Raw genomic sequence first — 14,533 nt, forward strand, 5'->3', positions numbered from 1 at the left:
GCAGTACTTCAGCGTCCGTTTCCGTTCCGCTGCCCGGAAAAAGTGCTGCAGCACCAAACTTGCGGTCAGTTCGAATGGACCAATGTGAGGGGATCCATTGGTTAACACTGGATCCGTTCGCATCTGTTATGATCCATTCAGCTACGATACGTGACCAGACCATTTTTAATTTCCAGTGTTAACTGTCCCTCAAGCTGTACTTTAACAATACTGTTTGAGCAGACCTCTATATAGCAGCCCATTGAGGTACCTGTTAGGCCCGGTTCACATTAGCGGTGGCCGTCCGGAATCGCCGTGCCGGAGCCGGACCGCTTGCAGAACGGACGGAACGGACGCACGGCAATAGCAGTGAAAGCCTATGCGTCCGTTCACATGCGTCCGTTCTGCCGGACCGGAGCCGGACCGGATCCGGACCGGATCCGGACTCCGGCGTCCGTTCCAACATGCGCTATTTTTTGGTCCGGCTCCTCCGGCAGCCGTATCCGGAGCGGAGCCGGACTGCACCATCCGGCCAATACAAAGCAATGAGAGCCGGAGAGCGCACAACACACTGGCTACAAAAACCGGACGTTCTACCCCACTTCCTATGCATTTTGGATGGGGACCACATGGGCCCAGCGTTCAAAGAGTGGGGCAGCAGCGATTTCATGCTGGAGCTCGTTTTGGCAGCAACATGTCTGATGTCTGATAACGAGGAGGCGAACAACAGGAAGGAGAGAATTCCCAGGTTTATGAGTAAAAAATGCCTGGATCCATGGTCCCAACTGCAGTCTCTGTATCCACGGATGGTCTCCACACGTCCACCTGTCTCCAACAATGACCCCAGACCCTTCTGCTGACCTCCCAGACCCCAGGTATTTACAGGATGTTATCTCCTTAAGAAACCGGATCCGGACCGCAACCGTGTTCACACCGCACGGAAACCGGATGCAAACGGACCGGATCCGGACCGGATCCGGATAGGAACCGTACGGATCAGGTCCGGTCCGGCTCCGGTGCGGTCCGGACATCCGGTGCGGTTTTGACAAAACCGCAAGTGTGAACGGGGCCTTAGGCTGCTCTGTCTGCACTGACAATGTCAGACACCTCAGGCACCAGCAGTGCTGACAGGAAGACACGCTAATGGGAGGGGGTACTGTGGGAAAGGGCGGTGTTTAGTCATACAAATTGTCACAGTAGAACCTGGATTGTACAGAACTAAAAGTCAGAAATGTAGGTCTCACTCGTGTAAAAGTCGCCCCCTATGATTAACAAATCAGACCTAAATTTCTAGACTTACAGTCGAATTTATAGATTATTTGTATTTTATATTTTAAAATTTGTCCACGTCAGTTTTCCTTTACAGCTAAATTTGACTTGTCTGTACTACAGTATATACTGTGGCTTAGATTCACTCAATACCTTCACATACTGTATTTTAATGCTCCTAACAATTTCAGTCTGAACTACAACCAGCAACTTTTTCAGAATGTCAAGAAATGTAAAGTTTCTCTTCTTTGCAGCCATCTGAGAGAGCAGCACTGCGTCTGTAGCTAAGACACCTCAGGATTCTCCCCCCCCCCCCCCCCCTTCTCATTGGTGGACTGCTTCTCTCAGAAGTCTGAACAAAGGCTGAGGCCAAACTACAGACATTTCTTGTTATAGAAGTTTCAGAAGAGGCGGGATGCTTTCAAAGAGCCCTGCAATGCTAACACAACTAACATGCTAACACAGCACTAAATTACGCTCATTACAGCACTGGGACTGAGGAAATTAAAATAGGCAAAGCATGTTGCCTAGCACTCATTTACACCAAGCAGAATGCCATGCCTCTCTAATTCTGAAGCGGAAACTGGTGAGAATAAGCAAAAACATTTGCTAAAATCTTTGAAAAGCATTTACTTGACCTAAAGCGAGGATGCTTCTGTGAAGAAAATGAGAGATTCGAGATAAGGGCCAAGAAGCTGTGAGAGCAGAGATATTTCTGGTACAGCTGATACCAGATAGTGGCATATGTTACTTCCCAAATCACTGGCAAGCCACAATAAGGCCTGGAACCCACTACAAAATGCTATCGCCAATCGCAATCGCTAGTGTTTTGCATGAGTGGTTTGCAAGCGATTTCATGAATGTTTTCAGTAGCGATTTTAAAAAGTGTATTCAATTTGCCGGCGGTTGTGTAGCGATTAGCGTTTTTAAATCTGATTGGTCATTTCAATTAATTTTAATTTTGTTACAGTGTGCAGTAACTTCAAAACGCTAGCAAAATCCCTCTGTGCAGGTTTTGATGAGCGATCATGCCAGGATTTATATACTTTACATTGCAGAAACGCTAACGCTAATCGCTAACGCTAAACACGAGAAATGCTGCATGTCCTGCTTTTTGTGATTTGGTAATCGCAATCGCTCCATTGGAATTTAGCCCATCCATTAACATCAGCTGAGCGTTTAGGGAAATCACTGAATCGCTCCCTAAATGCTCAGAAAATCGCTCTAGTGGGTTTGAGCCCTAACAAATGGTTTCTTTTCAGTCCCCATCATGCAGTGTTTCCAAACTGTCAACACTCTAAGCAGTGGTCACTATACTGTAGGTCAAACCCTGCATTACGCAACACCCATTCCCTTAGTGTCACATGGAACGATTTTGTGAAAAAAATCAGATCCTTACTATAGCCAAGTTATTATAAACATGAATGCCTATGCTAAGCTTTTCTTATTTGTATTCCCACTAGAGTGGGGCCGAACCTCCGATTTTAGGCTCGCGAACCGGGTTCGCGAACTTCCGCGTAAGGTTCGGTTCGCGTAAAAGTTCGCGAACCGCAATAGACTTCAATGGGGATGCGAACTTTAAAAAAAAAAATTATGCTGGCCACAAAAGTGATGGAAAAGATGTTTCAAGGGGTCTAACACCTGGACCCCCAGGTGGAGGAGTGGGATACATGCCAAAAGTCCCCGGGAAAAATCTGGATTTGACGCAAAGCAGCGTTTTAAGGGCAGAAATCACATTGAATGCTAAATGACAGGCCTAAAGTGCTTTAAAACATCTTGCATGTGTATACATCAATCAGGTAGTGTAATTAAGGTACTGCTTCACACTGACACACCAAACTCACCGTGTAACGCACCGCAAACAGTTGTTTGTGTAGTGACGGCCGTGCTGGACTGGTGCGCACCATGGCGAGAGTACAGGTTTTGGTGGCTTTACAGCCCATATGGTCGCCTGGCTGATGAACAGAACAGGTATGCAGTGGCGGGTTCACTGAACAGAACAGGTATGCAGTGGTGGGTTCACAGAACAGGTATGCAGTGGCAGGTTCACTGAACAGGTATACAGTGGCGGGTTCACTGAACACAACAGGTATGCAGTGGCGGGTTCACTGAACAGGAATACAGTGGCGGGTTCACTGAACAGAACAGGTATGCAGTGGCGGGTTCACTGAACAGAACAGGTATGCAGTGGCGGGTTCACTGAACAGTACAGGTATGCAGTGGCAGGTTCACTGAACAGGTATGCAGTGGTGGGTTCACTGAACAGGTATGCAGTGGCAGGTTCACTGAACAGGTATGCAGTGGTGGGTTCACAGTACAGGTATGCAGTGGTGGGTTCACTGAACAGGTATGCAGTGGTGGGTTCACTGAACAGGTATGCAGTGGTGGGTTCACTGAACAGGTATGCAGTGGTGTGTTCACAGTACAGGTATGCAGTGGTGGGTTCACAGAACAGGTATGCAGTGGCAGGTTCACTGAACAGGTATGCAGTGGTGGGTTCACAGTACAGGTATGCAGTGGTGGGTTCACAGAACAGGTATGCAGTGGTAGGTTTACTGAACAGGTATGCAGGTATCCAGTGGGATCACTGAACAGAACAGGTATGGTGGGCTCACTGAACAGAACAGGTATGCAGCCAGGAACAAGCTACGCCTAACTAATCTTTCCCTATGAGAGACAGTCTGCAGCAGCTCGCCCTACTCTCACTAACGCAGGCACACGAGTGAGCGTAATGGCCGCCGCTGCCTGCCTTTTATTAGGGGGGGGGAGTGGCTCCAGGGGCTAGTGTAGCCTAATTGGCTACACTGGGCCTGCTGACTGTGATGTAGAGGGTCAAAGTTGACCCTCATGGTGCATTATGGGGCGAACCGAACTTCCGCAAAAGTTCGCCTGCGGGACGCGAACGCGAACCACTGAAGTTCGCATGGAACCGTTCGGCCCAACTCTAATTCCTACAACAAATAGTCGAGAACACTTTGCAGGTTTGCTGGATCTCTTACATTCCCCACTGTCTTCTGACAGTAACTGCGCCCTAATATTGCATTTACCTTATACACTCACGTATAAGCCTAATTTTCCAGCACAAAAAATGTGATGAAAAGTTACCCCCTCAGCTTATATGCGAGTTAGTGGAGCAAAAGGGATGGTGGATCAGGTTTTTTTTATCTTGCATTAGTGATCCTGCTCTTGCCAAACTAGCTCCCTCCTGTGTCCATGCCCCACATCCCTTGCAACATGGTGTGCAGAGTGCTCTGCTCTAGACTACCTGTCCCCTGGCTTGTGGAGTGGAGCATGCAAGCAACAGGTTAGTGGTGCAGTGATCGTGGATTCTTCCTGTGTGCCAATCACTGTGTCTCATGGCTATGACGCCATCTAGTGGCATCTTGTGACACAGCTGTACCATCCTTAGGGCACATCTGGCTACTGTGGAGGGGCTATACTGGGGAGTGGGCTTATATGCGAGTCAATCACTTTTTCCTGGTTTCTGAGGGAAAATTGGGTAACCCGGCTTATACACGGGTCAGCTTATATACGAGTATATACAGTATAAATACATTTAGCATTATAAGGGTCCTTAGGGTGGGTTTTGAATATTGCAGAACAGTCCTGTTTATGTAGTCAGCTGTATCTGTGCTGAATGTCATGTGATGTAACCTCTGTGGCCTATGTAACTATTAAAATCCCGAGGTTACATCCCCAGTTTTTATTTTATTTGTTTAGGAAATGTAAATTCACTATTGCAATAATGTAAAGTTTTGCTCATCATGTGAAGTGATTCCAAATGCTGCGCTGGGAACTCTTGCTCTGCTCTTTCTAACCTTAAAGGGAACCTAAACTGAGAAGGATATGGATTTTTCCTTTTAAAATAATACCAGTTGCCTGAATCGCCTGCTGATCCTGTGTCTCTAATACTTTTAGCCACAGCCCCTGAACAAGCATGCAGATCAGGTGCTCTGACTGAAGTCAGACTGGATTAGCTGCATGCTTGTTTCAGGGTGTGATTCAGCCACTATTGCAGTCACATGCAGTCACAGAGATCAGCTGGACTGCCAGGCAACTGGTATTGTTTAACAGGAAACATCCATATCACTCTCAGTTAAGGTTCCCTTTAAAGTGGATCCGAGATGAACTTCTACTCATTCAGGGCCGGCCCGCTCATGAGGCGGAGTGAAATGTTTGCCTCAGGCGGCAAACTTCCGATGGCCGGGACCGTACTGCCGGCTGCGCAAATAAAACGCTAATATGAACCGGGCCTTAGGTAAGTATGTGGTTTTTTTTTTACCTGCAGTTCGCCTTGGGTTCACTTTTCAGCTAAGTCTTTAACTAATAACAGATTTTGGTATATTTATTTATGCAAGTAAAAGATGTATGTTTTTCATCATGAAGCCAATGATTTTACCTCCCAACATGCATGCTGCTGTCAGAGTACCCAGAAAATAACTTGTGACTCTCAAGCTCTTTATGATTTAAATTCCACCAGAGAATCTGAAATTTTAATACAGCCAATGTCTCCTGATTAAAACTGGCTATTAAATATTTGGCGGAGGAGATAACGCTCTGCAGAGGTCATGCACAGAAATTAAATTTCCCTTTTATCAGATGAAAATGCTGAGATGATGATCTCTTGACATAGTTCTGCCTCTGCCTAGAATGGATATCCGGATTCGGTTATTACATTTAATACATTGGAAGATGTGGACGGCTTTGAGATAACGGTGCCCTTGCTGTGTATTTATGGCAGGCTGCCTTCGCCTGGATTCTTCATAAGCGGAATTTAATTTCCCATCTACAGGTGACAGAAGTCTGTAAAACAGAATCAATCATCCCGTACTAACCTTCCATTGGGGTATTATTATCCGGTCGGTTTGCAAACACCACATCCACGTACTCCAGCTGCAGCCTCTGCAGAGAACCCTTTAATCCTGCAAACAGCGGAACAAATGAAAACATACGCTAAGAGAAAAGCTTAAGTCAGGTATTTAGCAAACATCTCAGAAAATCGCCCCCATGTCCTGAATTGCTCTCTCAGAGCAGCCGGATAGGGGAAGGACATTTCAAGCAGACTTCTCATGCTGACACTGAAAAATGGGGCAATAACATGCAATTCTAATTTCAATTAAAAGCAAATGTCATTATGAAAATTGCTACATAAAATCAATGAACTGTGTTACTTAACTATGCAGGAAGGCCAGAACGCAGTAAATTGCTACTTCAAGTATTCCATATCTCTCAGCTTAAAGGAGACCTGAAGTGAGAGAGATATGGAGGCTGTCATATTGTTTATTTCCTTTTAAATAATGCATAATGCTTGGCTGTCCTGCTGGTCATCTGCCTCTAATACTTTAAGCTATAGACCCTGAACAAGCAGGCAGATCAGGTGTTTCTGACAAAAATCTGACAATAGCCAAAGAGATCAGCAGGACTGCCAAGCAATTGGTATTTTTAGAAGTAAATAAATATGGCAGCCTCCACATACCTCCCACTACAGGTTCCTTTTAACCACCTGAGCCCCAGAGGTTTATACTACCCCCCCCCCTCCCCCTTTCAGTGACCAGGCCATTTTTTACAATTCGGCGCTTCACAACTTTAACGGTTTATTGCTTGGTCATACAACTTAGCACCCAAATGAATTTTACCTCCTTTTCTTCTCACAAATAGAGCTTTCTTTTGGTGGTATTTGATTGCTGCTGCTATTTTTACTTTTTATTTTATTAATGAAAAAAAGGCTTAAATTTTGTAAAAAGACAACGACAAAACATACAGATAAGTTAATTGGCTTCCCCCTAAATTGGCTCTAGACTAAGATACATACATAGACATATGGCTATGGCAGGAACTAGATTGTGAGCCCCTCCGAGGGACAGCTAGTGACAAGACAATATCCTCTGTACAGCACTGCGTAAGATGTCAGCGCTATATAAATACTAAAATAATTAGTTATTTAAAAAAACAGCCTACTAGCGTAGTAGGCTGATGGCTGGGACCCGCTTGTGCGAGCTCCCGCCAAATCTAGTTCCTTGCAAGAAGACGCATATATGCGTCGCAGAGGAACAAGAGAGCCGCAGACCCACCACCATTCAGTGTTAAGCGGTCCACAAGAACTTAAAGCCTACCTGAGATGGGGAAACAAGTTCTGTTTTACTTACCTGAGGGTTCTTCCAGCCCCCCTGTAGATTTACAGGTCCCTCGGTTTCCTCCCGGTTGGGCAAAGGAGCACGATCAAGGTAGCTTGCAGCCTGAGCCACGCATACGCAGTAGACCATGACAGGCGATCTGACAAAGGGGCACAGCAGCGTAATTCAGCATAATAAACAGTCTAGTCTAAGCCTCAGTGGGAGGGCGGGGCTACATATCATCATACAGCAATATATAGCTATAGAAGTGTTTCTGATGCTGAAACCAGGATATTTAAAGTAAAAGTAGGTATCCTGAATAAATTACGGCTTTCTACTATATGTCAGTATGGTGCCTCTTTAAACTGACATACATAATGACACTGGAGGCTGAAGTGGCTTTTGCATTCAACCGGAGGTGAGAAATTTTGTTAGACAAATACATTTAGCTACATTTACTTAAAGGTATTGCAGCAGCTTTGTCTACATTTGTGGCAATACATACTCATATACTCAGTTTAGACTAGTTTCTGTCTATGCTGCTTAATTTATTTTAATTTTTTAATTTATTGTATTTTTAAAGTGCCAACATATTACACAGCGCTGGACATTAGTTAAGGTTCATAATGTTGTTTGGGATGATATACTTTCTAATTGCGTTGTCTAGGGTTCACTTTACCTTATTATTTTGTTTGGGGGTAGACACTGTCTAATTATGTTATTATTGGTGGGTACGCACTGCCTAATTATGTTGTTTGGGGGAGATATGCTGCCTAAATATGTTGTTTGGAAGGAACATATTGGCCTCAATTCACTAAGCTTTATCAAACACTTTATTCAAATGTTTGATAATTTACCTCATGGGTAAAATCGCATTTTGAACTCACTAAGGTGTTATAGAATTATCAAAAATTTTATCGATAAAACGTCCAATAAATTTATAACACCTTGGTGAGTTCAAAATGAGATTTTACCCATGAGGTAAATTATCAAACGTTTGATAAACTGTTTGATAAAGCTTAGTGAATTGAGGCCAATGTCTATTTGTTGTTTGGAATACTTGCCTGCTTAATTATGATTAAGGTGTATAGATTCTTCTGGAAAATGATTGCATTTATGAGGTCCATACCCTGAACAATTCTAATCTGTCATTAAGAAGACCACGTTTTTGTTTTCTTTGCTTTTTCATTAGTTGAAGTTGATTACAAGAGAATTCCACAAGTGGGCAGTTGCTATTAAGACACTCATTTCTCCAAGGATATGTAAATATCTCTGACTGGATACTTGAGTAAATGCACAAATGCTGAGCTGACTTTGGTAGACTGATTTGACTTACAGAGCTAATATAAAGAATATAGAATAGTTACATAGTTATTTGGGTTGAAAAAAGACATACAGTGGCATGCGAAAGTTTGGGCAACCTTGTAAATTGTCACGATTTTCTGTATAAATCGTTGGTTTTTACGATAAAAAATGTCAATTAAATATATCATATAGGAGACACACACAGTGATATTTGAGAAGTGAAATGAAGTTTATTAGAAAGTGCGCAATAATTGTTTAAATAAAATTAGGCTTGTGCATAAATTTGGGCATTTTATTGATTCTAAAACCTTTACAACTAATTATTGGAACTCAAATTGGCTTGGTAAGCTCAGTAGTCCCTGACCTACATACAAAGGTGAATCCAATTATGAGAAAAAGTATTTAAGGGGGTCATTTGTAAGTTTCCCTCCTCTTAATTTTCTCTGAAGAGTAGCAACATGGGGGTCTCAAAACAACTCTCAAATGACCTAAAGACAAAGATTGTTCACCATCATGGTTTAGGGGAATGATACAGAAAGTTGTCTCAGATATTTCAGCTGTCTGTTTCCACAGTTAGGAACATATTGTGGAAATGGAAGACCACAGGCTCAGTTCAAGTTAAGGCTCGAAGTGGCAGACCAAGAAGCAACGAATGGCGAGAACAGTCAGAGTCAACCCACAGACCAGCACCAAAGACCTACAATATCATCTTGCTGCATATGGAGTCACTGTGTAGCGTTCAACCATTCGGTGCACTTTACACAAGGATGTAAAGTATGCAAGAGTGATGCAGAGGAAGCCTTTCCTCCCCCCACAGCACAAACAGAGCCGCTAAGGCACATTTGGACAAGCCAGCTTCATTTTGGAATAAGGTGCTGTGGACTGATGAAACTAAAATTGAGTTATTTGGGCATAACCAGGGGCATTATGCATGGGGGAAAAACAACACAGCATTCCAAGAAAAACACCTGCTAGTACAGTGAAATGTGGTGGTGATTGCATCATGCTGTGGGGCTGTGTGGCCAGTACAGGGACTGGGAATCTTGTCAAAGATGAGGAACGCATGGATTCCACTCAGTATCAGCAGATTCTGGAGATCAATGTCAAGGAATCAGTGACAAAGCTGAAGCTGTGGCGGGGGCAGGATCTTTCAACAAGACAACGACCCTAAACACTGCTCAGAATCCACTAAGGCATTCATGCAGAGGAACAAGTACAATGTTCTGGAATGGCCATCTCAGTCCCCAGACCTGAATATAATTGAAAATCTGTGGTATGAGTTAAAGAGAACTGTCCATGCTCAGAAGCCATCAAACCTGAATGAACTAGAGATATTTCGTAAAGAGGAATGGTCCGAAATACCTCCAACCAGAATCCAGACTCTCATTAGAACCTACAGGAAGCGTTTAGAGGCTGTCATTTCTGCAAAAGGAGGATCTACTAAATATTAATTTCATTTTTCATTGTTTTTTTTTGGTGCCCAAATTTATGTACCTGCCTAATTTTGTTTAAACAATTATTGCACACTTTCTGTAAATACAATAAACTTCATTTCACTTCTCAAATATCACTGTGTGTGTCTCCTGTATGATTTATTTAACTGACATTTTTTATCGTAACAACCAACGATTTATGTATTTATACAGGAAAATCATGACAGTTAACAAGGTTGCCCAAACTTTTGCATCCCACTGTACGTCCATCGAGTTCAACCAGAAAACAAAGCCTGCTCCCTCACATATCCCTGTTGATCCAGAGGAAGGCGAAAACCCCTTACAAGGCATGGTTTAATTAGCCACAAAAGAGAAAAAAATCATTTCCGACTCCAGATGGCAATCAGAAAAAGTCTATGGATCAACACCACTGAGCATTACTTAGTAATTATAGCCATGGATTTATGCAGAAATAGAATTTGTCATAACTACTTCCTGTAGCAATGCATTCCACATCTTAATCTCTCTTAGCCTGGGGACGAAAAGCTCATCCGCCAAGCTTTTATATTGCTCTCTGATGTATTTATACATGTTAATTAGATCCCCTCTAAGGCGTCTTTTCTCTAGACTAAATAAACCCAGTTTATATAGCGTGATCCTAAATCTAAAGGACTGGTCCACCACACAGCATACATGGTGCCCCCCTGACTGCATCTCTTAAGCTGGCCACTAATGGTCCAATTTGTAGCGAAAAATCGTTCGAGCGATCAGAAATTCTGATTGGATTAGTTGTAAATAATCTCCGTTGGTGGACACAATCGATTATGAACGAGTGAAAAAAATGTCGCCCGAATGAATTTTCGTCGAACGAAAATTTGGATTTTCTTGGTGGTCGTGATAGATAGGAAGCAATGGTTGGTTAGTTGATGGTGTAGTGAACGATTTTTCGTCCGATCAGAATTTCTGATCACTCGAACGATTTTTCGCTAGAAATTGGACAGTTAGTGGCCACCTTTAGAACAGCATGAATGAGTCTGTGGGATGGTAGCTGCTCTATGTTCTGCAACAATGTATCATCTCATAGTTAGCTGCTATGATTGATATGTCTATAGATTTCTTATTAATACCACTGGATATATTTCGCTGTTTCTCGTCTGCCCTATTACCCGTTTATGACGGTGGGAGTTACTGTGACAATATTTTCATTCGCCTGTGTGACCCCTTGTTGTTTTATACTTCATTAAACTCCAGGCTTACAGAGCTGGTACAGCTTCCTGAATACAAACATAAAGGATCTGACTCTATATGGGGGAACAAATGGAGAGATAATGAAAAAAATATCCCTGGGCAAGCTTGAGAAATGACAGGAGAGTGCCCCATTCTAGATATATGCTTGCTATAACTTATTCCCTGCTATACCTATGATAAAGCATCATGTCTGAGGCCCATTCATTTAGTACGACAAATGTGTTTATTTTTCACTGGCCATGCAGGTTTCCATTTTCCTAGTGGTAATGAAGCTGCTGGCTAAGATTTAACTATTCAAGAGAGCCAAGCATCTCTGTGGGTTATAACTTGAGAAATAGTTGAGATGTGGCTTGGTTGGATTACTGGCGCCACCCAGCTAAAAGGAACAGCACACTTACACCTTCTTATGCACCAAGGAGCGCTCCGTTGTTTCGTCTTGTGTTAAGCTCTGCCTTAGACATGGGAGACCAGGACTCGAATGCTGGCTAGGGTCATTACCTAATCAGTAAGGAATTCAAGGCAAGACTTCCTAACACTGCAGGGTGGCTGAGCGCGCCCTTAGTGGCGCCTTTGCGTCCAACAGGAGAAAAGCGCTATTCAAATGTTAGGATTATTATTATTTAAATAAAGCAGTCTAAAACCAGTACTCTTGTATTCGGGCCTGGATTTACCTCACAGGAGCCAATAGGCACAGATGCCCTGGCACCTTAGACTTTGCCCTCCATGAACCTACAAACCCCCATAAAACTGCACCACAAGTGTGCTGGCTGTCTGAGCTGTCACTTCTCCCTTACTTCCCTTGCCCATTATAGGTAGCTACAGGTGCCCCTTAGTATTAGGTAGCCAGAAGTGCCCTCAATATTAACTATCTAGAGGTACCCCCCAAGTATTAGGTAGCTAGAGGAACCTCAGTATCAAGTAGCTAGAGTGGAATGCCAAGAGCAGGGTGAGTAACCTCTCATTTACACTCTCATCAGGACTATGCCTACAGTAGGGAAGGACAGATGGGGTCACACAGGGAGGGAGCCACCTTTCCATCATCAGGCCTTATGTAATTCCGGCCCTGCTACTATTGTTAAAATACTATAAGCAATGCTTACAGGAAAATAGCACAAAATACAACAATAGTTTAGATTGTAAGCTTGCAAGGGCAGGGCTCTCTCCCCCTTTTGTGTCTTGGAAATCAGTATACATTTTATTTATCATGTTACTTTTATCACTGTCATTACCAATTCTGTATTTTGTATTCTGTATTTTGTATCATTCTTGTATTTTGTCACTTATTATGTATCTTGTATATTGGTGTGCACCATTGTCTATATTATTATATACTCCTTGTTTGATTCTTACTTTGTACAGCACCACCGAATATGTTGGTGCTTTATAAATCAATAAGAATAACAATAATAATCTTATACAACAGTCACTGATGAGCTTGTATGCAGCAAAGCCCACAGCTGGATAATTTCAGAGCTTTATAATCCTTCAAAACTCTACAACTCTACACATTATTCTAGTGCTGTCTCATGAGTTCTACAGAAATCCGCCGAGGTTTTATACATTCAGATTTCTTGTTTGCCATTGTCTGACAATGTTGTGTATTCAGAGCCTCTAAACCTCTTCAGACATGGAGAATTCATATCAAATAAAGAGTTCCTTTTTATGTGCATCTGCCTTAGGGCTGAGCAAAGAGCAAAGACATCGAACACATGACTCTTCACAAACCCCCCAAACTACCTGCTGTCCATTCTCTTTTCTCCCCTATTAGGTTGCCTTAAAGGACAACTAAAGAAAGAGGGGCATGGAGGCTGCCATATTTCCTTTTAAATAATACCAGTTGCCTGGCAGTGCTGCTGATCCTCTGCCTCTAATACTTTTAGCCATAAACCCTGAACAAGCATGCAGCAGATCAGGTGTTTCAGACATTATTGTCAGATCTGCCAAGATTAGCTGCATGCTTGTTTCTGGTGTTATTCAGACACTACAGCCAAATAGATCAGTAGGGAACCAGGCAACTGGTATTGTTTAAAAGAAAATAAATATGGCAGCCTCAATATTCTTCTCACTTCAGTTGTCCTTTAATTGTACATATGCCCAATATCTAGAAATATATGTAGGCAATTTCATGGAGAGTTGAATGATAGGAGACCAGGGCCCATATGCAATTCACTTTCTCTCCTGTATTTTCTCCTAGGTGATATTTTCACAACTTGTCATAAAACACTTTTTAAGCCACCAGCAAACAAGAAAATACTAAAAATAAATTTGATAGTACTTATTGACCATCTTTTATTTACATTTTCAATTGTAAAATGCTGAAAATGTAGTTTACAGACAAGATGATAATTATCTCCTAGGAGATAACTCTGGTGAAAAAATGAATTGCATATGGGCCCAGGGTTTGTGTAGCTGAGAGACTGGAAAGGAAAGATCTTAGAAATCTTGTTTGGTGGAAGAGATTAGAGATTGTCAATGATATTCAAATAATTTTGAACACTCAACCCAACAGGTAATCCAAATTGTATGCAACTTGGATCTGGGGCAATAAAAGCTGGCAAGAAGCACATTTGATAGGCCCAATTCCAAGCTAGATACATTTTACATTTAATATGCATGCAAACCAGAACTAATAGCATCGCATTTACATGAACATCTCTAGGAGGGTCTGTGGGTCAGGCTCCACCAATTCCTCTCTGCCAGAGGGAAAGGCATTCCAAAGCCTGTAGGATGAAAAGGAAACCAGGAGCCCACTGGTACAGAATCATTGGCTCAAACGTATATAACGGAATTGTGGGTATAGAATACTCACAAAGGAGGTTTGCAGTCCTGCAACCACCATATATGCCTACTACACAGAAGAAATAAAAAAGAGATATCATACCACTTGATTTGACTCAAAGCAGAGTTTGGAAAAAAAATGCATTTTTAATATTCAAAAATAGTTGTTGACAACGTGTTTCATAAGTCTCTCAGCCTGCTTCCTCAGGTTAATACAAAAACACTTTGTGTTGAGACTGTGTGGAGACTGGGCGCCTGCATCTAAAGGCACCCATGTACCACACAGTCACCACAAGGTGTTTTTGTTGTATGGACTTGAGGAAGTTGGTGGAGACCCGTGAAACATGTTGTCAACAACTATTTTTTAATATTAAAGATTTTTTTTTCCAAACTCTGGTTTGAGTCATC

The 14,533-nt window shown here is 42.6% G+C and overlaps 1 protein-coding gene across 4 annotated transcripts in view; it reads right to left on the bottom strand.

Annotated features, from left to right (window-relative positions):
• Positions 1–14,533, bottom strand: part of KCNAB1 (potassium voltage-gated channel subfamily A regulatory beta subunit 1) — a 555,572-nt gene that overhangs the window by 92,629 nt on the left and 448,410 nt on the right. For all 4 annotated transcript variants that reach the window (XM_068280851.1, XM_068280852.1, XM_068280853.1 and 1 more), the window contains exon 8: positions 6,084–6,170. In XM_068280851.1, coding sequence (XP_068136952.1) covers positions 6,084–6,170 — 87 coding nt within the window. The remainder of the gene's footprint in view (positions 1–6,083; positions 6,171–14,533) is intronic.

The sequence above is a fragment of the Hyperolius riggenbachi genome, chromosome 4, assembly GCF_040937935.1.
Source record: "Hyperolius riggenbachi isolate aHypRig1 chromosome 4, aHypRig1.pri, whole genome shotgun sequence".
In the NCBI taxonomy this organism is placed as follows: Eukaryota; Metazoa; Chordata; class Amphibia; order Anura; family Hyperoliidae; genus Hyperolius; species Hyperolius riggenbachi.